Source organism: Camelus dromedarius, chromosome 6 (assembly GCF_036321535.1).
Source record: "Camelus dromedarius isolate mCamDro1 chromosome 6, mCamDro1.pat, whole genome shotgun sequence".
Taxonomy (NCBI): domain Eukaryota; kingdom Metazoa; phylum Chordata; class Mammalia; order Artiodactyla; family Camelidae; genus Camelus; species Camelus dromedarius.
The window spans coordinates 35,977,103-35,999,606 of NC_087441.1; the positions used below are offsets into that span (position 1 = coordinate 35,977,103).

General features: G+C 34.9%; 1 protein-coding gene across 2 annotated transcripts in view; it reads left to right on the forward strand.

Moving 5' to 3' along the window:
* Window positions 1–600: 600 nt before the first annotated feature.
* Window positions 601–22,504, forward strand: part of TBC1D32 (TBC1 domain family member 32) — a 130,601-nt gene continuing 108,697 nt past the window's right edge. For both annotated transcript variants that reach the window (XM_010979170.3, XM_031456232.2), the window contains exons 1-5: window positions 601–779; window positions 951–1,108; window positions 7,438–7,599; window positions 13,951–14,128; window positions 20,606–20,674. In XM_010979170.3, the coding sequence (XP_010977472.3) occupies window positions 954–1,108; window positions 7,438–7,599; window positions 13,951–14,128; window positions 20,606–20,674 (564 nt within the window). In that variant the 5' untranslated portion in view covers window positions 601–779; window positions 951–953. The remainder of the gene's footprint in view (window positions 780–950; window positions 1,109–7,437; window positions 7,600–13,950; window positions 14,129–20,605; window positions 20,675–22,504) is intronic.

A 22,504-nucleotide genomic window follows, 5' to 3' on the forward strand; every position in this document is an offset into this window, starting at 1 on the left:
ACAAGATAAATCTCTAATCCCTTAAGAGTGTCAAATAGGACCTTTTTCCGATGTGGCCCACTTACTTCTCTAGACTCCTCACCTCTTTCTAATCCTACAAACTCAAGGACTGGAATATGCTACACTCTCTCAGATCCTTACCCTTTGCATGTCGTTTGTTTACTCACTTCTTTCCTTGGCTCTTTAATTGTGTTAAAAGGTGATTCGGGGTTTCCACAGCACCTACCTGGAGCATTTCTCTAGCATTACACTTAACTGCATGGGTTGCAATCCTTCACTTTTGTCTGTTAGATTTTGAGAGCATCCTCTTCTTCATAGTTCCTAGTACGGTGCTTCATAAGGGTTAGCAATCAACAGACGTTAGCTGTTAGAAGGAAAGAGCACCGCAACACTTCAATACCATTCACTCAATTAAAACTTTTCAAGCTGCTTTCAGTTTCACTTCTATTATCCTTCTTTTATTGACACTTTTCTCTTCGTACTCTTTTCCCTCCCACCTACAACGCTTTCAGCGAGCGCACCTGACGCTTCTTTAGGAGCCCAGTAGTCGGCAAGCGGCACTCCCTCCCACCTGGGAAGACACGTCAGCGTGCTGACGTCACGCGTAGCGCTGACGTCCTGCCGTCAGGTCCACCCATAGAGCCTCTGGGATTTGTGTTTTTTTGTTTTTTGTTTTTTTTGCCGTTAGCTGGGGCTCCTTGAATTCTGGTGGTACAGAAGGCCGGCAACGACGAGTTCTAAAGGAGGGATCCCGCGAATCCTTGCCTCCCCAATGCAAGGTAACTTGCTTTCCTGAGCGACGCGGGCAGCCGACGGCCTACCCGCAAGCGTTTGCCGCGGTCTCCAGGGGAACGCGCTGTGCGCCGGCGGGGGCTGGGTGGGGACGCGCGTGCGCAGGGCGCGACGTTCGCAGGACCCTGAGTAATGGGCTTGGGCGTTGATTCTGATAGGGGATGGCCCATTTCTCCGCCGACGACGAAGCGATGCTGCAGGCAATGCTGAGGCAGCTGTTCCAGAGCGTGAAGGAGAAAATTACGGGTGCGCCGTCCCTGGAGTGCGCCGAGGAGATCCTCTTACATCTGGAAGAAACTGATGAGAACTTTCACAAGTAAAGTTGCTTTTGATGTCTTAAGCAAACTAGCTAATTCAGAAGATGTCCAAGTGTAGTTAAAGAATGTTCATTTGATTATTGTTAAAATAGTGCCCACGTAAGAGGTTCCTGTTTTCGTTTATTTACCCAAATGCCGAATTTATTTTTTATTCTTATGTTCCAGAGCTTTGCCTTCTCTGTGCTTTACTGACACCGCTAACATATCCTAATTATTTTTTCTCCTGGGCAGCGTTGGAACATTAACTGTAAATTATTATTGTTCATGTAAGAATGATTTTATTATCTCGAGGGATTTCTGTCACTATACCTAAAAGCATTGAGTTCCCAAGATCCCTATTCCTTTACTGATCTGATGTTTCAGTGGATGCACCAATTCTGCATTCTGAGCACTGCAGGAATACTCAAGTGAGATTATTAACTTCTTATAGAATAGTTTAAGTTCCTACAAAGGGATAATGTACATACTCAGATGTCTGCGATACACTTTGGGAATATGAGTGCTCTGGGTTTGGGAGCAGTGGAGATAGGAAGTTTAATGAGAGAGGCACCATTTGAGGTAAATCTAAAGGGTATGTTTCTTTAGAGACGTATATTTTTCTTTTGATTTGATTCAAGTTGTGTAATTTAAATTAAGCCTCTCCACTGAAAAGTTTACCTCCAGCTTCCTCAGTTTATTAGTAGTAGTGATGTTTTTAATTCAGTATTTGCCTTTCATTTTGATCTCAGAGAAGATGACACTTAGCATTTTTCTTGTTATGTTACCTTTACTGACTCTTGGGTATAGTGGATAGGGAGACTCCCAATTTGGGAGGCCTGTGAAACGTGTGAGTCCTTGCCCGCTGGTTGAGAAAGAATTCTCAGCAATGGCAGAAGGACAAATTAGGGTGGGGGGAACGGCTTTATTGCTCACAGAGAGGAGAAAAAAAGTAAAAAAAGAAAACACTTGATCAGGGAGCCGTTAGCCAGGTAATCAGTCAAGACAGCTCCAGCCCTAGATTGGGCCGTGGGGTCTTTTATTGGATAGCTCTGCCATGTTACCTTCATTCCAGTGGTGCCAGTCATCTTTTATTATGGGCTCTTTCCACCTGTGGAACTCAGCACTAAAATAGAAACTTCAGCGGGGAAAAAGAGAAGAAAGAAAGAGATACTGGGGTATGTCCATGGGATTGACACAGGAGTTGTGGAACATAAAATGCCCTGTTGAATGGCTAAGTCCTTGGAACCCAGGAGCCAGCTATGGGATAAGAGAAAATACTCTGTGATTCAACAGCTTGGCATTTTCTTCCCTGTGTTGATAACCACCCTAGGTTGGTAAGCCTGTCTAATCAACTCTCACTGGGTGCCCTGATGTTCTTATCTGGAACTTTTACCTGTTTCATACATGGGCATAGGGATCCTTGAGCCCTTTAATATTCTGTGTGGAAGTTTGTGTTTGCTTGCAGTTTTATGGAAGAGGCATTTACAGTTTTCCCCAGATTCTCAGGGGAGTTTTAAGAAGTGTATAATTCTTGTTGATACAGAATTTCTAGTTTAATTAGTATTTCTGGTTATCTGTATGGTTTCTTTTGTATTTCCATGACTATCTTGTTTATTTCTTCATTAAATCCACTACTAATAGCTGATATTGTATTATAATATTCTTTATTTGGAGATACCAGAGACCAGCTTTTATTGTTTAGCTATTGAATTCTTAAACAGAAGAATATAGAAAAACTGCAAATTCAGATTTGGTCATTAATGTTTTGTATACTATGTAATACCAATTTACTTCACACATCCACATCAAGCATTAAGTTTGAGACTTTATTTCTGATTTTTATTTCACATGCCAATACTTGTTTAAAATATTTGTAAATTACTGACTTTTTTTCTATGATTATATTCTGGGAATTTGTCCATTTAATCTAGATTTTTCAAATTTATATAAAGTTTTTTGTTAGTATCCTATTTCCTTTTTAATATTTCTAGTGTCTATAGTTTTATTATTCTTTTTATTCTTATTTTTTATTTGTGCCTTCCCTCTTTTGTTCTTGATCTGTTAGTGCTATAGGTTTATCAATTTTATTAGTCTTTTCAAATAACTAGCTATTAGCTTTGATTTTCCTTTATATTATGCATTTATTTTGTGTTTTATAAAATTTCCTTTTTTTTCCTTTTTGGGAATCTTTTTAAACTTTTGTGATGAATGTTTAGCTCATTAATTTGCAGCTTTTATCCTTTTTAAAATGTAAACATTTAAGGCTACACATTTGCCTGAAAGTATTGCTTTAGCTGTGTCAATTTTTAAATGTTTTTCAGGTTAAAGTTGGATCATTCTAGTTCCTCTCAGCAGTGTCATGACTGTTGTAATAAAATAGTTTACTCTTCTTCAACAGTTCATTAGCTAGATTAAATGCCTGCTGGTTAGCTTGCATAGTTAATGTTTACTGTTTAATAAAGAGATTTACTTGTGGCCTACCTAGAAGAATCCAGACACATTCAAATTATAACAAGTCTGTAGTCTTGAAAGTAAGATTTATAATCCTAAAAGTAATTTGAGTAGTTTGTAGTCTTAAGTATAGACAATAAAATTCACATGTTAGCTGCACTAGTCTGAGATCTGTGTCTTAGGAGGAAGGAACTCCTTCTGTAGCAGGAAAAAGGAGGAGATGCTTATGTTTGGTGTTTTTATAGTATCTTAGAATCTCAGAGTTTGATGAGGTCCTGTTAGTCCAAGTACTCATATTTTCATTTGTCTTTCTATTCACTGACCTGACTCTTCTGTGTTCAAACAGTACATTTTCTTGTGTCACTTAGGTATATGTTGCTTCCCAAAGTGTTTCATGCATCAGAATTATCTGTCGTCCCATCTCCACCATCAAAACATTGGTTCCTTAAATCCACCTGATGTTGTTTTAGTGTGTTGGCAAGAAAAAGAACCTTATTATATAGACTTATAGGGGAATCTGGTGTTTCTAGGCTATTAGCATTTTTATAAGAAAATGATTGTTGAGACAGTTGAGTCCATAAATGATGGAATTTCAGGTAGTATAATAAAGTGGCGGGGAATGCAGTCATTTGGGGGAGAAACCGTAGTGTAGGCAACACAGCCCTATCTGGGGATTTGCCCCATAGTGCAGGTGCCCTAAACTTTCTCTGCTTTCCATTCCCTGTTCTATTCTATTTTTTTACCTTAAACTATACACTTCCTCAAAAGAGACAAGCTTTCTCTCTTTTCTGAAAGTGGCAGCTAGAATTTGAGGCCTGTGGGCATGTGTGGGGGGTAGTAAAGAGGCATAAATCTAGAAGGATAAATTTGGATCTAAGAGGGCTCTAAATGTCAATAGCAAGATGTGTCTTAAATTTAGTAATAATGATAGTAATAATTTCTACTTCTTATTAATTGTTAAGTTTATGTCAGGCCCTGTGTTATTGTCTAGAAGCTTTACGATGATTTCCAAGATGGATGCTTTCCCCATTTTACAGCTGCAGAAACTTGAAGCCTAGAAGGAATATGTAATTTGGGCAGCCTCACAAAGCTAGTAAGTCTGGGAGCTAAAATTAAAAACTAATTCTACATAAGTCCTAAAACAATGTCAGAACCTGCTTATTCCAAGTTATTGGGATTTACACTTAGTCTGTTAATTGAAAAAAATCATTTAATATAGAGGATCATAAAATGATACCTATATATTTTAAATATTTTGAATATAAAGCAACTAAATGTATGCTTATTCATTAATAGTTTGGCTTAATTCTGCTTCTTTGAGTAGGAATCTGCTGATCAGAGTGCCAAGAAACTTAGGCTAATTTAAAAGCTATCTGGATACAGAATCTGCCCAGATCAGTGGTTCTCAAATTATGGTTCTGGGACCAGCATAATTGGCATTGGCATCGGCCTTGGCCTCAGCATTACCTGGGGACTTTTTAGAAATGCAAATTCTTGGGCCCATGGTAAACCTGAGTCGAAGCTCTGAGAGTGGGGCCCAGTGATCTGTGTTTTAATAAGCCCTTCAGGTAATTCTGATCCATGTTATAGTTTGAGAACCGCTGATTTATAGGATGACCTAAGAGGGCTCTTGCAGTTATTTAACTAAAGATTATGAAGATGTGAACATTAAATCTCTTGGCAGTGGGAAAGGAAAGAGTTTTAGAAGAATTTACAGAATTATAGCACTTGCTAACTTATTAGATCTGAGATGTAAAGGAGAAGATTGAAGCTATACACAGGTATCTGATTGAAGGATGGTAACATTAACAAAGATGTATGTCAGAAGAGAAGGTGGTTTGTGGGTGGGTGGGTAAGATGATAGATTTGGTTTTGGTTATGCTCATTGGGTGAAAAAACATAGTGTAGCCTTGTCCAGTAGGCAGTTAATATACGGGCATACCTTGGAGATATTTTTGGTTTGGTTTCAAACCAATACAATAAGGAAAATACCGCAATAAAGTGAATCACATTTTTTTTTTTTTTTTTTTTGGTTTCCCAGCACATCTAAAAGCCATGTTTACCTTATACTGTAGTCTATTGAGTGTGCAATAGCATTATATATAAAAAAGTGTACCTCCCCTAATCAAAAAAGTATTGCTACAAATGATAACCATCATCTAAGCCTTCAGCAAGTTTTAGCAGTAACATCGAAGATCACTGACCACAGATTATCGTAAGAAATATAATAGTAATGAAAAAGTTTTAAATATTGTGAGAATTACCAAAATGTGACACAGAGACACAAAGTAAATAAATGCTGTTGGAAAAATTGTGCTGATAGGCTTGTTCTGACGCAGAGTTGCAACAACCCTTCAACTTGTTAAAAAGCAGCAATATCTGTGAAGTATAATAAAGCAAAGTGCAGTAAAATGAGGTATGCCTGTACAGGTCTGTATTCTGGGGAGACATTTTTGGCTGAAGAAAGAGCTAAAGAAATCACCTGTTTGTGCTGAATCTGAAGTTGAAGCTATGGGAGTGGAAAATATTCTTTTTAATTTTGTTGTTTGTAAATTGTGAAGTTTAAGTTTTTGTCTGCTGTCTCCTTAATTTAAAGTAGTGCAATGAAGTAGACATGATCATTGCCAAGTTACAGATGAGAAAACAGACTTCCCAGGGCCAGTCCAGCTAGAGGGTTAGAGCTGGAGCTGGTGTCCAGGCTATTTTGACTCAGCCTGTACTTTTGCTGTAATACTATATGACTTCATGTCAAATATCTCTCCTTGACTCTTGAGGCCTGCACTGTCTGTGGCAGGCCTGCCACATTAGTGAAGCAGCCATGGGGATTCCAGGAGGCAGTGATGAGTTCAGGGTTATGGAAAGATTAGCAAGGCAGGGCAGGAAATCCCAATCAAAATCAGTTAAAATTGAAAATGAAATCCTTTGGCTACCTGGGTAAGGTGGCTGTTCTTTAGAGGACATCAGACATTTAATATGGACTGAAGGCTATATGCTGGATACCATGATGGACTCATAATTATGTGAAGAAAATTGTTGAGGCTCTCCTGGATCTCTTGGACTGTGTATATGCAAGCCTCTTACACAATCATGTATTCAAAATACAAGTCTTGAACATAGTGGCATTTACAAAAATGGCCTGTCCTAAATTATCTGTGTCATTTAAGAGACCACAGAAACTTTAACCTTTCTAAATCATGCTATTAATTATAATCATTGCTGTTTATTTTCAGTAAACATGTTTTTATAGAATAATTATCTGCTTTTGGAATACTTGCTTTCCCATACTTGCTATATTGTCTAAGTTTGCAAATGAATTTTAATGTTACCATCGACCTAACAGTATGAAGAAAAATGTCCAATGTATTGAAATGTATGAGGTACTTCTGTCTGTAAACGTAGAAAAAAGCTGATTAGGTGGAATACAGGTCAGTTCAAAATGTACACAATTTCACAATGTACACAAAAGTCTTCTGACGACTGGAGCTTAACCTTTTCCTATTTATTCTTTCATAATTACTGTTATTCTAGTATAGTTTTCTTTGTCAGCTTGAACAATTATGAAACTCTTTAACAACTGCTTTCCCTTCCCTTAAGCATCACACTTAAAAGATATGAGCACAAAGTGTGAAAAGACTCCTAACCCACTAAATGTTGCGCTGGCCCCGAAATTTTCCCTCCACCACCTGTCATCTTTAAATGTGATTTTTGCCATATGTCTCAGAGAAAAACAATAAAATTCTAGATTAGCTGTCTGATTGGGATGAATAACTAATTTAATCTTAGTTTAAGGTAAGAAATCGGAATATGTTACAAATCTTTCTTTGATAATTTTTTTTCTGGATATGATTGATAAGTAAGTTCATGATATTGACTGCATTTATTTTTCAAATTGTTTCAGCTATGAATTTGTGAAATACCTCAGACAACATATATGCAACACTTTGGGGTCTATGATTGAAGAAGAAATGGAAAAATGGACATCTGATCAGAATTGGGGTGAGGAATTTGGCTATGACACAGTTGTACAGCATGTTACTAAAAGAACTCAGGAATCTAAAGAGTGAGTATGCCCACAGCAATATCTATATTTTTTAAATTCTTACTTTTTATTGAAGTGTAGTTGATTTACAATGTTAGTTTCAGGTATATAGCAAAGTGATTAGGTTATACATATACACACATGCATATATATTTTTTCAGTTTCTTTCCATTATGGCTTATTATAAGAAATTGTATATAGTTCCCTGTGCTATACAGTAGGTCCTTGCTGCTTATCCACTTCACTTACAGTAATGCCTATCCATCAATCCCAAACTCCAAATCTATGTCCCACTCCTTCCCCTCCGGTAACCAAGGTTTGTTTTCTACGTTGGTGAGTTTCTCCCACAGTAATATTTTAAAGTTTTTTTCTCTCAACAGAGCTCTTTGAAAGCTCCCCTAACGTATGTCTTCCACAGTCTATTTCCCTCATAGCAACCAGAATGATTCTTTAAAGCAGTAAGTCAGATTGTGCCACCCTTCCAGTCAACTTTCTCTGAAGGCTTCTCATCTCATTCAGAGTGAAATCCAGTTTCTTCGGTAGCCTACAAGGCTCACCATGAGCCTTCTGCTCCCTCTCCTACCTGATTGCTTATCATATTCTCTCTTATTCCCTCATATTACACCGTTCCAGCCACACTGGTCTTGTTCTTTTTCAAACAAGCCAAGCAAAGCTCTCCCTCAGGGATTTGTATTCATGTTGCTTTTGCTACCTAGAACATCCTTTCCCTAAATATTTGTGTCATTCACTCCTTCACTTTTCACTTTCTTAAATAGAGTTGATTTTTTAGAGAATTTGTTAGTTCACAGCAAAATTGAGCAGAAAAATACAGAAATTTCCCACAAACCCCTGCTCCTACACATGCATAGACTTCCCCATTATCAACTTCCCCATTATTTCCTATCATAGTGGTACCTTGTTTCAATTGAGGAACCTACATGGCACCTCTTTGTTACCCAGAGTCCGTAGTTTACATTAGGGCTTACTCTTGGTATTGTGCATTCTCTGGGTTTGGATAAATTTATAATGACATGTATCCACCATTATAGTATCATATAGGAATTTTTCACATTCTTAAAAATCCTCTGTGCTCTGCCTATTCATCCTTCTCCTTTTCAGCCTCTGGCAACCTCTGACCTTTTTACTGTCTCCATAGTTTTGCCTTTTCCATAATCACATACTTGGAACCATAGAATATATAGCATTTCAGATTGGGTTCTTTTACTTAATAAAATATATTTAAGTTTCCTCCATGTCTTTTCATGGCTTGATAGCTCATTTCTCTTTAGCACTGAATAATATTCCATTGTTTGGATGTGTCAGATATCTTGGTTGCTTCCAATTTTTGGCAGTTATAAATAAAACTGCTATAAACATCATGTGCAGGTTTTTGTGTGGACATATGTTTTCAGCTCCTTTGGGTAAATATCAAGGAGTGTAATTGCATGAGTCACATCATAAGAATATGTTTAGTTTTGTAAGAAATTGCCAAATTGTCTTCCAAAGTAGTGATACCGTTTTGCATTTCCATCAACAATATATGAAAGTTCTTGTTGCTCTACTTACTTGACAACATTTGATGTTGTCAGTGTTCCAGACTTTGGCTATTCTAATAGGTGTGTAGTGGTATATCGTTGTTTTAGTTTACATTTCCCTGTGACACATGATGTAGAGCATCTTTTCTTATGCTTATTTGTCATCTATATCTTCTTTGGTGAGTTATCTACTAAGGTCTTTGGCTCATTTTAAATCAGGGTGCTTCTTATTGTTGAGTTTTAAGAGGCTTTTTCTCTTCTTTTTTTTTTTTTGTATATTTTGGATAGCAGTTCTTTGTCAGATAGGTCTTTTGCAAGTATTTTTTCCCAGTTTGACTTGTCTTTTTATTTTCTTGACAGTGTCTTTCGCAAATGAGAAATTTTTAATTTTAATGAAGTGCCTTTGGTGTCTTATCTGAAAAGTCATCACCAAACCCAGGGTCATCTAGATTTTCTTCTGTATTACTTTCTAGGGACATTATAGTTTTCCATTTAGTATTAAGGTTTGTGATCCAGTCTGAGTTAATTTTTGTGAAGGGTATAAGGTGAATATCTGGATTCTTTTGTTTTGCATGTGGATGTACAGGTTTTCCAGCACCATTTGTTGAAAAGACTATCTTTATTTCATTGTATTTTCTTTGCTCCTTTGTCAAAGATCACTTGACTATAGTTAAGGGTATTTCTGGGCTCTCTGTTCTGTCCCACTGATCTATTTGTCTATTTTTTGGCTGATACCACACTGGCTTGATTAATGTAGTTTATAGTAAATCTTAAAGTTGAGTAGTGTCAGTCCTCTAACTTTGTTCTTCTGCAGTACCATGCTGGCTATTCTGGGTTTTTCCCTCTTCATATAAACTTTAGAATCAGTTTGTTGATATCCACAAAATAAAATCCTGGGATTTTGATTTGGATTGCATTGAATCTATACATCAAGTTGAGAATTGAGTCTTCCTAATCCATGAACATGGACTATCTCTCTATTTATTTAGTTCCTCTTTTATTTCTTTCAGTAGAATTTTATAGTTTTCCTCATATAGATCTTATATGTATTTATTAGATTTATACCTAAGTATTTAATTTCTTTGTTGCCAGTATAAATGGTATTATGTTTTTAATTCCAAATTCCACTTTTTCATTGCTGGTATATAAGAGAGTGATTGACTTTTGTATATTAACCTTGCAACCTTGCTATAATCACTTACTTGTCCTAGGAGTTTTTTTGGTTAATTCTTCAAGATTTTCTGCATGGATGATCTTGTTATCTGTGAGCAGTTTATTCTTCCTTCCTAATCTGTTTGCCTTTTATTTCCTTTTCTTGTCTTGTTGCATTAGGCAGAACTTCCAGAAGGATGTTGAAAATCAGTGGGGAGATTTACCTTGTTTCTGATGCTTCCTTACTCTTTTTATGTCTGACTGAGTTCAGTGTCTTCTTATCAGAGAGGCCTTCTCTGACCTCTCTACATAAAACCTAGCTTTTTCTTATTATTTTCTCTTTCCCTCACTTTGCTTTATTTTTTTTCTTACCATTTTTTGTCACTAATTGATAAAGGAAAATGTGTTTGTTTATTTTCAGTATCTCTCCACTAGAATGTAAGCTCTATAAAGGTAGATATTGTTATCTTTTTTTTTTTTCTCCCTATTTCTGTTTCCTTAATGTCTCAGAAGTGCCTGGCACATCCAAGGTACTTAATGGATGTTTGTTGGATGCATTAATGATGTTGTCTCTTGCCAGTATAATCAATTTTATTTTACTGATGCTTGACATAATTCTCATATTAAGAGAATATCCGAAATGCTAACATCACTACTCTTGTGCTTTGGGGCCACTGTTAAGTAAAGTAAGGGTGATTTGAACACAAACACTGGGATACTGATGAACCAGATGGCTATTAAGTGACTAACAGGCAGGACACACTGGAAAAAGGGATGATTCACATGCTGGGCAGGACTGAACTGGATGGCTCGAGATTTCATCACCTACTTAAAACAGCACACAATTTAAAATTTATGAATTGTTTATTTCTGGAATTTTCCATTTAATATTTTTGGACCACAGTTGACTGTGGTAACTGAAACTGTGGAAAGTGAAACCACAGATAAGGAGGGACTATTTTATTATAATTCTTGGTACTCTATTTCTGGCAGTATTGTTAAACTTATTCTAAAAAGAGGACTAAAACATTTTATTAACTAAGAAAATGAAGCATTTTAATGCCAAGAGCAAAGTTTTATGTGGGACTGTTAGTAAATTACTTTTTATCTCTGGGTAAGCAATTTAATTATCTTGTGTTTTAGTTCATTCATGTGTAAAAATTAATACAATAATAATTACTTCACAAAGATTCTAAATGTCTTAATGAGTGTCTTCTGCTTTGTGAATCATGAATGACAGACTAAGTTGTACAGAGTATTATATTCTTTCTTTTTTGTGTGATTCTTTAGAAATTACTTAGGATTGATGTGGCAACTGTACATCTATTAAAAACATCTTATGTAGTAATTACAAATTACTTCTCTAATTAAATATTTTGATATTTTTAAAATAGAGGCTTGCATATGGAAGACTTCATTTGTAGGATCTATCATATATTACTCATATATGTAAGTGGAGGTACTCATAGTATCTGTATTTTCATTGTTCATTGATGTTGTTTTTATTCACTACCTCTTAGAGCTTTTACTTATTTTAGCTTCTTGGAGTATGAAGGAATCTTCTCAGTAGTGTTCATATTCTGTCCTTGGCTTTTCCGAAACTACAGTTGCTACTATTAAGTTCTAGTTTATTTAACTCATGATACTGAGGGTCTTACTCTCTAGTTTTTTTTACTAAAAAAAATTATTCTTCTATCTTCCTTCGATCAGTTTGCTGATATTTCTTGCAGAAGAATTCATGTAAGATTCTGTTTTCTGGAGGAAATATGTCTAAAATAAAACTTACAAATTTTCTATGGCTTTAACTATTACTCTTACTCTTATCCTATAAATCATTGATATTTACTTTTATTTTGCTTTATGAAATCAATATATTGTGAGTTTTAAGGGGACAGGAGTTTATGTTGTTCACATGCTATACTAACTGGATTGGAATTTGGGGAGTGTAGTTTAGTCCTCTTCTCAGCTATCATCCACTTACTGTGGAAGGGGAGAGCAGCTCTGGTGCATAGCTATTGATTGCTACCAACACATTGTTATACGCTCTCTCACCTCCATAGCCGTTCTTTTCTGTTCATGTTTTCCCTTTGTATTGTTTCTAATCTATTTTCAACTTCTTTCAATACTTTGTGTTTTCTCATAATTTCTAGGACTTTAAAAATATATACATTTATAGATGTATGTGTTATATTAAATTTATAGTTATATATTACATAAATTATATATGATTAAATATATATTTTAAACTACATATAGAAATTACATATATTTAGCAATACATAATATATAATTTAAAATGTATTTTAAAATTTCTTTAAACTTTAAAATCTCAGTCTATTATTTCTATCCAGATCCCCCAGCATGATTTTATTGCTTTTATGAAGGAGAGTACCTTACCTATCCTTTCTTTGATTTATGCAGTTAAATGACCCATTGACCAGAAATATAAAGAAAGGGAGGTTTCTGTGCTTATTTTCTAATGTATTTCCATTATTATAATGATAATAATTACATCTATTATGCTTTATATTTACAAAGAACTTTCAGATATATATTGTCATTTATTTTTTGCTTTGGCTGTGTGAACTACGTCAGCTAGGTTTTTTTTTTTTTTAGTTTGAAGTCTTAAGTGGCTTTAGTCAATGATTCATGAATCGAGCAGCATCCCACTAGTAAATAGAAGGGTGCTTCTAGATTGTATTCTTTTTATATCATTATATAGTTGAGGAAAATGAGATTTATGTATGATGACAGAGTTGGTAGGTAAAGTAGTCAGGATTCAAATCCAGGTTTTCTGATTCCAAATTTAGTACTTTATTCACTATGTTTATTTAAATCTTTATACCTTCTTGTTTTAAATATAGACATTTCAATAGTACAGGTCGCATATTCCTCATTTGTAAAATGAAAGGTAGACTAGATTATTTTTATGTTTTTCATCTAGCTCTAAAATTCTATTTGTAAGGTTTTGGAGGATCTCAGTCTAATATTAATATGGATGCCTGGGAGTTTGCACTTAATAAATGGAGACATTTATTATGTTTTTAAAAATATATTTTTAGACCTATAGAGCTGAAAGAGATCTTAGAAGTTACCTTGTTCAAACTTCTACTAATTTCAGGAATCCTTTTCCTAATATCTCTGACAGTGGGTTCTCTAGCCTTTGTTTGAAAGGACCCACCAATAGCTTAACGCTTATTTAGGTCTCAGTTGTGGTGATGAATGCCTTTAAGGCATATAAATAATACATTATAGGCAGGGGAGAAGGGAAGGAAAGAAAACTGAGGAAGGGAGGATAGAGAAAGAGATAGAAATTTAAAAAAGGAGTAAAATGATGTTAAAATAGTCTGGATTTTGGTAGTATGATATTAACAGTTGACTTTGTTGCTGATTACTGGAATCCTTGCCATTGGAATATTTTGCCTTATATTTTGTTAATTTTATCACCTTATTCCATGTAATCAGGTGAAAAAACTTAGAAAATAACACATTTTGGATTCCCTATTAATTTTTTCCCTGTTGTGTGAGTTCTGTTGTGCCATTTGTTCTTTAAGAAAAACTGACTTTTCCCTTTAGAATTGTGTTCTTAAAGGGGCTTTATAGAAAAAATAATCAGATAGTTTAGTTGAATATTTTAACTTGTGCTAATAGTTTTTCTCTTACTAAGATTGTTTTGAATTTAAAGATACAAAGAGATGATGCATTCCTTGAAGAACATCATGATGATAGTGGTGGAATCTATGATTAACAAATTTGAAGAAGATGGGCTACGAAGTCAAGAGAGGCAGAAAAAAATCCAAAAGGAGAAAAGCAATAGTTACTGCACAGACAATTGCTCTGATAGTGATTCGTCATTCAGTCAGGTGTGTTGTTTAGTTTTTTACTTATATCTTGAAGTGGTGTTTAACAATCACTAACTTTAGTACATTCTTTATTAGCCAAACTTTCTTCTGCTTTCTAGTTTTAAGATTCAAAAGAATAATAAATAATAACATCATTTAATATTAAAGATTTAGTCCATGAAATAACATCTGCTGTAATTATATGTTCAGTGAATAATTACATTTTATCTGAATAATTATTAATGAGCTAAGGAAATACACTAATGGATTTTGGATCAAAAAATAATAACAAAACGAATCTGTTTAACCTTTAGTTAATCAAAAGATTCTATTTCCAATTAATCCTTATTAATCAGAGTTTATGTTGTAGATGAGATGTGAAGATAAAACATTTCCCTTGTTTATCTTCTGGAAATGAAGGTTGCTGTGAATTGTTTTAAAGTATTAAACTTTTTTTTTTTGATGTTGAAAGATTTGGAGTTTTACATTTTCTCTTTCTGATTATTGGAGTCCTTGTCCTTTGGCTATAACAGAGCTAAGAGAAAGACAGGCCAATGTCTAGTCCTAATAGAATACAATGGAAACTAGTGAGACTAGAGCCCATGCATGCATTGTGAACTTTCACACAAAAACTTTCAGACCAAATGGAGTGTATTTGACCTTTGTGCGAATCCTATCTGATATTTTTAGTGAAACATTTTTACCTAATTAGTGCTGACATAGGGACATAACTATAACATAGATCCTAAACATATACCAAAAAGGGATTTAAGGAGTTTGGGTGAAACATGAAATAAGTGTGTATATTGGTCACAGTTGAGACTGCACTTTTGAGGGAAAAATGACTTTGGAAGTAGTCAAAGCAGAATGTAAAAGTTACTCTGCTCAGTTATTACTGCATCATTTAGCAAGATCTATTGTGCTGAGTTTTGAATTTTATAAGTCAGATTGATTACCTGATCTGATGGAGGAGATGGCAAAGATTGTGAATTTTCTTCATGTTGTAGCTCTTAATCATCTCTTATGGTGTACTCTTTGAAAGAAGCTGGACCCTGGAGATTTTAGTTCAGTTTAATGCAATCAGATAGCTTATTCAGTAGGTTTACTAAACTTTTTCTTCAGATCAAGGACTTACTAGAATTGAAAGGCACAGAAAACCCAACCTTAGGACTCTGAGAGGTCACAATATTATACATCCTTAGTTATTTGATAAACCATGTTTATACATTGAAATTGAACTGCAAGAGAAAAAAATGCAGCATTGTTCATTTGTTTTAAGAAGTACAAGTGTTCAGACCTAAATAGGATTGATTGAGTAACTGGCAGTTAAGAGGTGCTAATCTCAAATGCTAAGTTATTTCCCATTGTAGAATCATGGATTTTTGGAAAAATTCAAAGCTTTGGTAAAAATGGGGTCATACTTTCAGAAGATATTCTTGTTTTTTATTTCTTGATAAGGATCATGCTTTAAGTTAATATGGCTTCCCTTGGAATGTCCACAGGGTATATCAACCTTTTCAGGTGCCTTCCTTATGAATTTGACTTTGTGTCAGAAGGGACTCATTGAATTAAAACTGAGCTATACCCACCAACAGGGTGTGGAATCTCTGGACTTTTGGGAAAAAAGCACATAAATGTCAGAACTATCCTGGAAGTGCTTTCACTGTGGTCAAACTCTAGGAGATGTTTGGGTATGCTTTTGTTTAGCGAAAAAAGACTCTCTTGCATATAACTGACCCGAGAGAGGCTGAAATAATATGTTAAGAATTGAAAGGGTCTCTGAAAATATATCATTCATTCTGTTAAATACTGTTGTTATTAATGATGCCATCAAAATTGATAAGTTACTTGCATTGTAAAGTAAAATGGTGAATCATAAAAAGCTGTCTGAATTGTTCTATGAATAACATTCAGTAAATAATTTTGATGCTGCTGTTTTGATATTAGTAGAACATTTTGCATTTTGTGAATAGTATAGGCTTAATTACATCTTTATTTTAAAAATTGCATACTGATTATATATAGATTTCTGACCCATCATTAAAAAACTTTGGACATTCTTGCCTTGGAGGCTATTTTTATAAGTTTGAGGATATTAAAGAATAAAGCTGAGAGATTTTTTTTAATGGTAATTAACATTTTATTTATTTATTATTTATTTATTTTTTAATTGAAGTATGGTCAGTTCACAATGTTGTGTTAATTTCTGGTGTGTACAGCATAGTGATTCAGTCACACACACATATATATATATATATATTCATTTTCATATTCTTTTTCATTATAGGCTATTACAAGATATTGAATATAGTTCCCTGTGCTATACAATATGAACTTGTTTATCTATTTTATATATAGTAGTTAGTATGTGCAAATCCCAAACTCCCAATTTATTCCTTCACCCTCTCTTTTCCCCCCTGGTAACCGTAAGTTTGTTTTCTATGCCTATGAATATGTTTTTGTTTTGTAAATAAGTTCATTTGTGTAATTTTTTTTTAAGATTCTACATATAAGTGACATCTTTTTCTTTCTCTTTCTGGCTTCACTTAGTACGACAATCTCCAGGTCCATCCATGTTGCTGCAAATGGCATTATTTTCTTTTTAATGGCTGAGTAGTATTCCATTTGTGTGTGTGTGTGTGTGTGTGTGTGTGTGTGTGTGTGTGTGTCTGTGTCTGTGTGTGTACACTACAACTTCTTTATCCAGTCATCTGTCAATGGACAGTTAGTTTGCTTCCATTTCTTGGCTATTGTAAATAATGCTGCTGTGAACATTAGAGTGCATGTATTTTTTTGAATTAGAGTTTCCTCAAGATGTATGCCCATAAGTGGGATTTCTGGATCATAGAGTAAGTCTATTTTCAGTTTTTTTAAGGAAGAAAGATTGATTTCTTTTATTATAGCTGTGAGCAGAGCACTCACTGGACAGATTTGGTATTGTGATTAAACCTGGAAAAATTCTCTGCAAAATAATGCTGAAAAGATAGAAATAATAATATTAGCTCTCTTTTATTGAGATTTCTGCCATATATTGGTCCTTCTGCTTGGCTTTATATTCACTATGAGTGCTACTAGCCTACTTTACAGAAAAAAGTGAGTCTTACAATAATAGGTAAGTTATTTGCCCAAACTTGTGTTGCTGCTTAGGATTGAACTGTGAATTTAAGCCCAGTCTCTCTCCCTCCATAGTCTGTTTTCTTTGTTCCATGCTACACTACCTAGAGGTTTTTGGGTTCAAATCTTGGTTCTACCGCTTTCTAGCTATGTGACCTTAGACAAATGTCTTAACTTCCCTGTGCATTCTTTTAAAAATGGAAATAATAATACTCTTACTTCATCATGTTGTTGAGATTAACTGAGTTAATGTAGATCAAGTCCTTAGAATAGTTGCTGCTGCTCTGTACATGTTAGTTTTCATTACTGTTTCTATCTCTTTAAGGACATGTGGGAATGGATATCATTCAGAGACATATTCAAATAGAAAATTTCCCAGCTATGGCCCTGTGTAGTTTCTAATTGAGCTTCTCTAGGTCATTTTCTACTGCTGGAAGATTAGAGGATTATCTCTAATATACATTAAGCTTTCAAAATTAATATCCTTTCCTCTTGCAGGTTTTCTGTCTTCCTCTTCCCTGATAGTATTCAGTTGTAGTGTAGCACAGGCATTATGCTTTTTTATAGTGTGTTAACTATTTTATTACATTCCAAGGCAACTCTTAAGATGTGCACTGTGTATGGAGAAGGTGAGTTTGGTTACTTGCTGTTATTGCTTCATGTGAACCTATTTAAGGCATTTACTGTTTCTTTGCTTTCATGGTAACCTCTCCCTGAAGCCCATACTTTGGTACTTATAGTAGGCAGAAAGCCCTTTTAAGTTATCCATGTCTTAATCCAGATCCTGTGAACCTGTTACCTTAGATGACCCAAAGGACTTTGTTAATGAGATTAAATTAAGAATCTTCTGTAGGGGAGATTATTCTGGATTATCCAGGTGAGCCAAATATAATCACAAGCATACATATAACAGAGACTCAGGAGGGTCAGAGTTGGAGAAGGTGCTGTGCAGGTTGAAGTAGAGGTCTGAGTGATGGGATTGTTGGCTTTGAAGGTGGAAGGTGGCCCATGAGCCAAGGAATGCAGGCAAAGGCAAGGAAATGGATTCTCCCCAGGACCCAGGAGGAACACAGCTCTGCTGATGTATTTTAGACTTCTGACCTCTAGAACTGTAAGATGATAAATTTGTGTTGTTTTAAGTCACTAAGTTTATGGTAACTTGTTACAGCAGCAGTAAGGAAGCTGATACAGTGCCACTGTGTTTACTTGTTCACCTGAAAGTTTTTTTACTTCCTGGAAAAGCTACTGTTACTTTGACATTGTGTTTGAACTACTATCAGCAATTTGAACTCTGTCTTCTTGCCAGGAATAGATGAAGCTTTTCAAATTTATAAATCAAGTTTCTTTATCTCCCTTACTCAACCCCACAAAAATACTTCCCACCTCACTCAGAATATGAAAGTTTGACGTACATGATCTGGCCCCTACTTATCTAACTTTTGAATTTTTCCAGTAAGAATTTTCTTGAGTAGCTTTTTTATTTTATTGGGTGCATGGCCTTTCCCCTGTTTCTGAGTATATGCTGTGCTTTCAACCACCCTAATTTATGTTTTGCCCTGACTTCTCAGATCTTGATCAGAGTATTTTGAGTTCAAACTCTTTTCTGGCCTCTCCTAAAACTTATAGTTTTTGCAGTGTTCTTTTAGTATTTTAATTGTTGTATAATGGGAACTCAGAGCTCTATTCTGAACTATCAGGCTGTTTTAGGTTTGTTATGGGGTGGCAGTATGTACCCTGTATTGTTAGAGATGATGTAACATGGTGGGAAGACTGGTTTTGGAGTCATTGTTGTATGAAACAAATGTATATTGAGTGCCTACTCTGTATCAGGCAATGTTTCAGGTATCGGGGATACTATAGTGAAAAAGATCACATTCCAAGTGACAAGAGAGTAACCATGTAAAACTCTAGAGGAAGAGCATTGCCATACAGGAGGGATGGCAGTGGCAAGGGTTCTTAGGCTGGAATGAGCATGGCGTCTTCCAGGAATGGGTAAGAAAAGCCTGCAGAGGGTTGAATGATATGAGAGAAAGTTAGATAAGTAGGGGCCAGATTATGTACGTCAAACTTTCATATTCTGGTAGGAATATGAGGTAGGAAGTCTTTTTGTGGGGTTTGAGTAAGGGAGATAAAAAAACTTGATTTGTAATTTTGAGAAGCTTCGTCTGTTGCTAAAGAGGATGATGGCGTAGAGTGGAATGAGATAATAGTAGAAGCAGCGAGACCAGTTAGAGTGAATTTAAGTAGTCTAGAGTTGATGATGGTGCTTTGTCCTAAGGTTTTAGCAGGGAAGTGGTAACGGGTAGTTGGAATTATGATACGTGAAAGTTGGGGGTTGTCATGGTATTGGATGTAGGAAATGAGAGGGCATGAGGAGTCAAGATTGACTCCTATTTTTGATCTAAGACAAAAATCTGGATGGGTGGTAGTACCACTCACCAAAATGGGGAAGTTTGAGGGAGGAGCAGATTTGGGATTAAAAAAAAAAATCAAGAATTCTTTTTTGGATATGTTAAGTTTGAGATGTTTGGTAGACACCCATGGGGAGTCATTGAGAGGATAATTTTATATGTCATTTTGGAGGTGGAGTGACTGATAAATTTGAGTTGTCATGACGTACTTCAGAACTGGGTGAGACTACCTTAAGAGAGTAGAAATAGCAGAGAGAAGAGGGTCTCTATTGAGAACGGGAATCTGAGTTCTGATAGCTGGGTGACTTGGCTTCCATATTTCAGAATCATTGTGAATTGAGATAGTATGAGGCTTGTTACATAATAATGACAGCTTTGTTATTTTTAGAGGATTATTTTAGATATTATTTGTATTTAATTTGCTTTGGCAAGAAAAAGATTCTTTACTTTTCCAAAACAGCTTATGGTCTACTATAAACTTTTTTCTAGATGGAAGTTTTTACCTCAGAAATGATTCACCTATGAGAAGGCATGGAGAAAAGTTAAGGAAAAGTACGGGAAAGAAAAGGAACAAAAAAGTTCAAGCAGCTTTATAGTTATGCCTAGGGTACCATTAGTGCCTTCTTTTTTTGTGTCATTTTATCTTTATTTCATATATCTCATATTCCTGGGGACAAAATGTTTTTAGCTTTTTGTGTTTTGAGTCTTACAATGGTCTACATGTTGCAGTTGCTTAGCAAATAATAACCTTAATATACATAAAGGTACACTGTCCTACTGGGATATTCAGTTCTCATTTTAATGCCTTGGGATACAGAAATTCTAAGTTTGTTGCCAAATCAAAATGGATATCCCCTTCTCTTGTTCAGAATGCATTTTGTGCTTAGAATTATATTAAAAATCATTTATAACAATACTTCTGGAAGTCTCCTAAATTAATGAAGGAATGAATGTTCTGCCAATTGTGTTACAGAGTTACAAATTTTGTCAAGGAAAATTACAGTTGATTTTAGACCAGTTGGATCCTGGACAACCTAAAGAGGTAAGTTTAAAGGATAGCTGTCAAGTTCAGTCATGTATATATATATTTATAATATGTTAGATTATAATCAGTAGCAGCTGGATTATTTCTCTTGAAGATAGTCCTTTAATATTGTGGCAGTTGTGGACTGATATTCCTGCTATGCCTCCCTTTTGAAATAGAAGGTCACAGAGTAAGAGAGGCTCTCCTTGGAGAATTGTCATGGTTTGTAAGAGGAAATTTTTATTTCTAGTTTAAATTTTCAAGGGGTGAAGTTATGAGCAGTTTCCCCCAAACTTTTCCTCCACTGTCACTTTGTATGTGAAACTTCAGTGATATCTTTGAAGAAAAAAAAAATCTTCATTTAATGCTCTTTCTACTTCTGGAAAATGTGAGCAACTTTGACACGTGTGTTCATTTATTAGAAAAAAAGATTTTAAGGAAGCAACCTTATTGAACTGTGCCTGTTTATATTGTGTAAGATTGTGTAAATTAATTGTTTATGAAGTCTTACTTCATTTGTAAGTCAGTATATTTCATTTGAAATAGAAAATTATAGGATATTTGAAATACCTCAGACTTTTGTTATATCTTGCCATTTGGTCTTATTTTTTTTTAAATATTTTTATTGAGGTAATTTATATATAATGTAATATGGTCATTGAAACCATGTTTTTAGCGGAAGTATTGAGGATTGACCCCAGGACCTCGTACATGCTAAGCACACGCTCTACCGCTAAGCTATACCCCTGCCCTGCTATTGTAATTTTATTTTATTTAATTTTTTATTTTTTTATTTTTGAAGTACATTGTTTTTCTTCAACTTTCCATTCATTTTAAACTATATGAATAGCTATGATATACTCCCACTGATTTTTTTATTCTTATAAAAAGAATCACAGATTAGTTTTTTTTTTCTCTCAGCATTTCACTTTCTGATTTATTTTCTAAGTTTTTAGTAAATGTTTCAACAGATATTGGCAGTGGGACCTGACTTTATATGATAACAATCTTACTGTCTTTAGTTTAAGTGGATTATTTGGAAATCTATATTTGTTCAGAAACTTTTATTCTACTTCTGCAAGTAGTAAATTGTTAATGGAATTTTGTCCTAAAAATTAACTGAAGAGGAGAAATTACTTAATGTTTTTACTCTCTTCATAATCCCCCTAATTCCTATCACAAAGAAAATTGTATTTAGGAGTTCTTTCATGTGAATATACGGACATTTTTAAACATGTGTATTCTGTCTGTTTCATCTAAAACTTGACACCCTGATTCAGAGTGCCTGGTTTTTTGAGGTCTTAGCTCTTGTCTTTGACTCTTAATTTTTTTTTTTTCCCCTCCCTAGGCTTTAGTTATTTCACCTAGGAAACAACCAGATTTTGAGGAACAGATTGAATTCAGTGTATTTTTAGTCACTAGTTGGAGTGTTAGTGGGGGAGAAGCTTTGCTTCATTTTTGATTAGAGCTGTTTGCCACTGCTGTCCCTTGGGTGATACAATTTTGAGTGAATTCTGATGGATTTTGAGAAGAATGATTCAGAAATAAGTTTTCTGTGAAAATTCAGAAGTTCAGTTTTGCATCGCATTGATGAATGACTTTCTCCCCTCTACTTCAGTGGTTAGAAGATCAGAAAATATACGGTGTAGCAGCAAAAACAAGTTCAAATTAATTGGTTTTTTTTTTCAATGTTGTGTCAAATTCCAGTGTTCACAATTTTTCAGTTATTCATGGACATATACACACTCATTGTCACATTTTTTTCTCTGTGAGTTATCATAACATTTTGTGTATATTTCCCTGTGCTATACAGTGTAGTCTATTCTACAATTGTTTTGTGAGAATTGT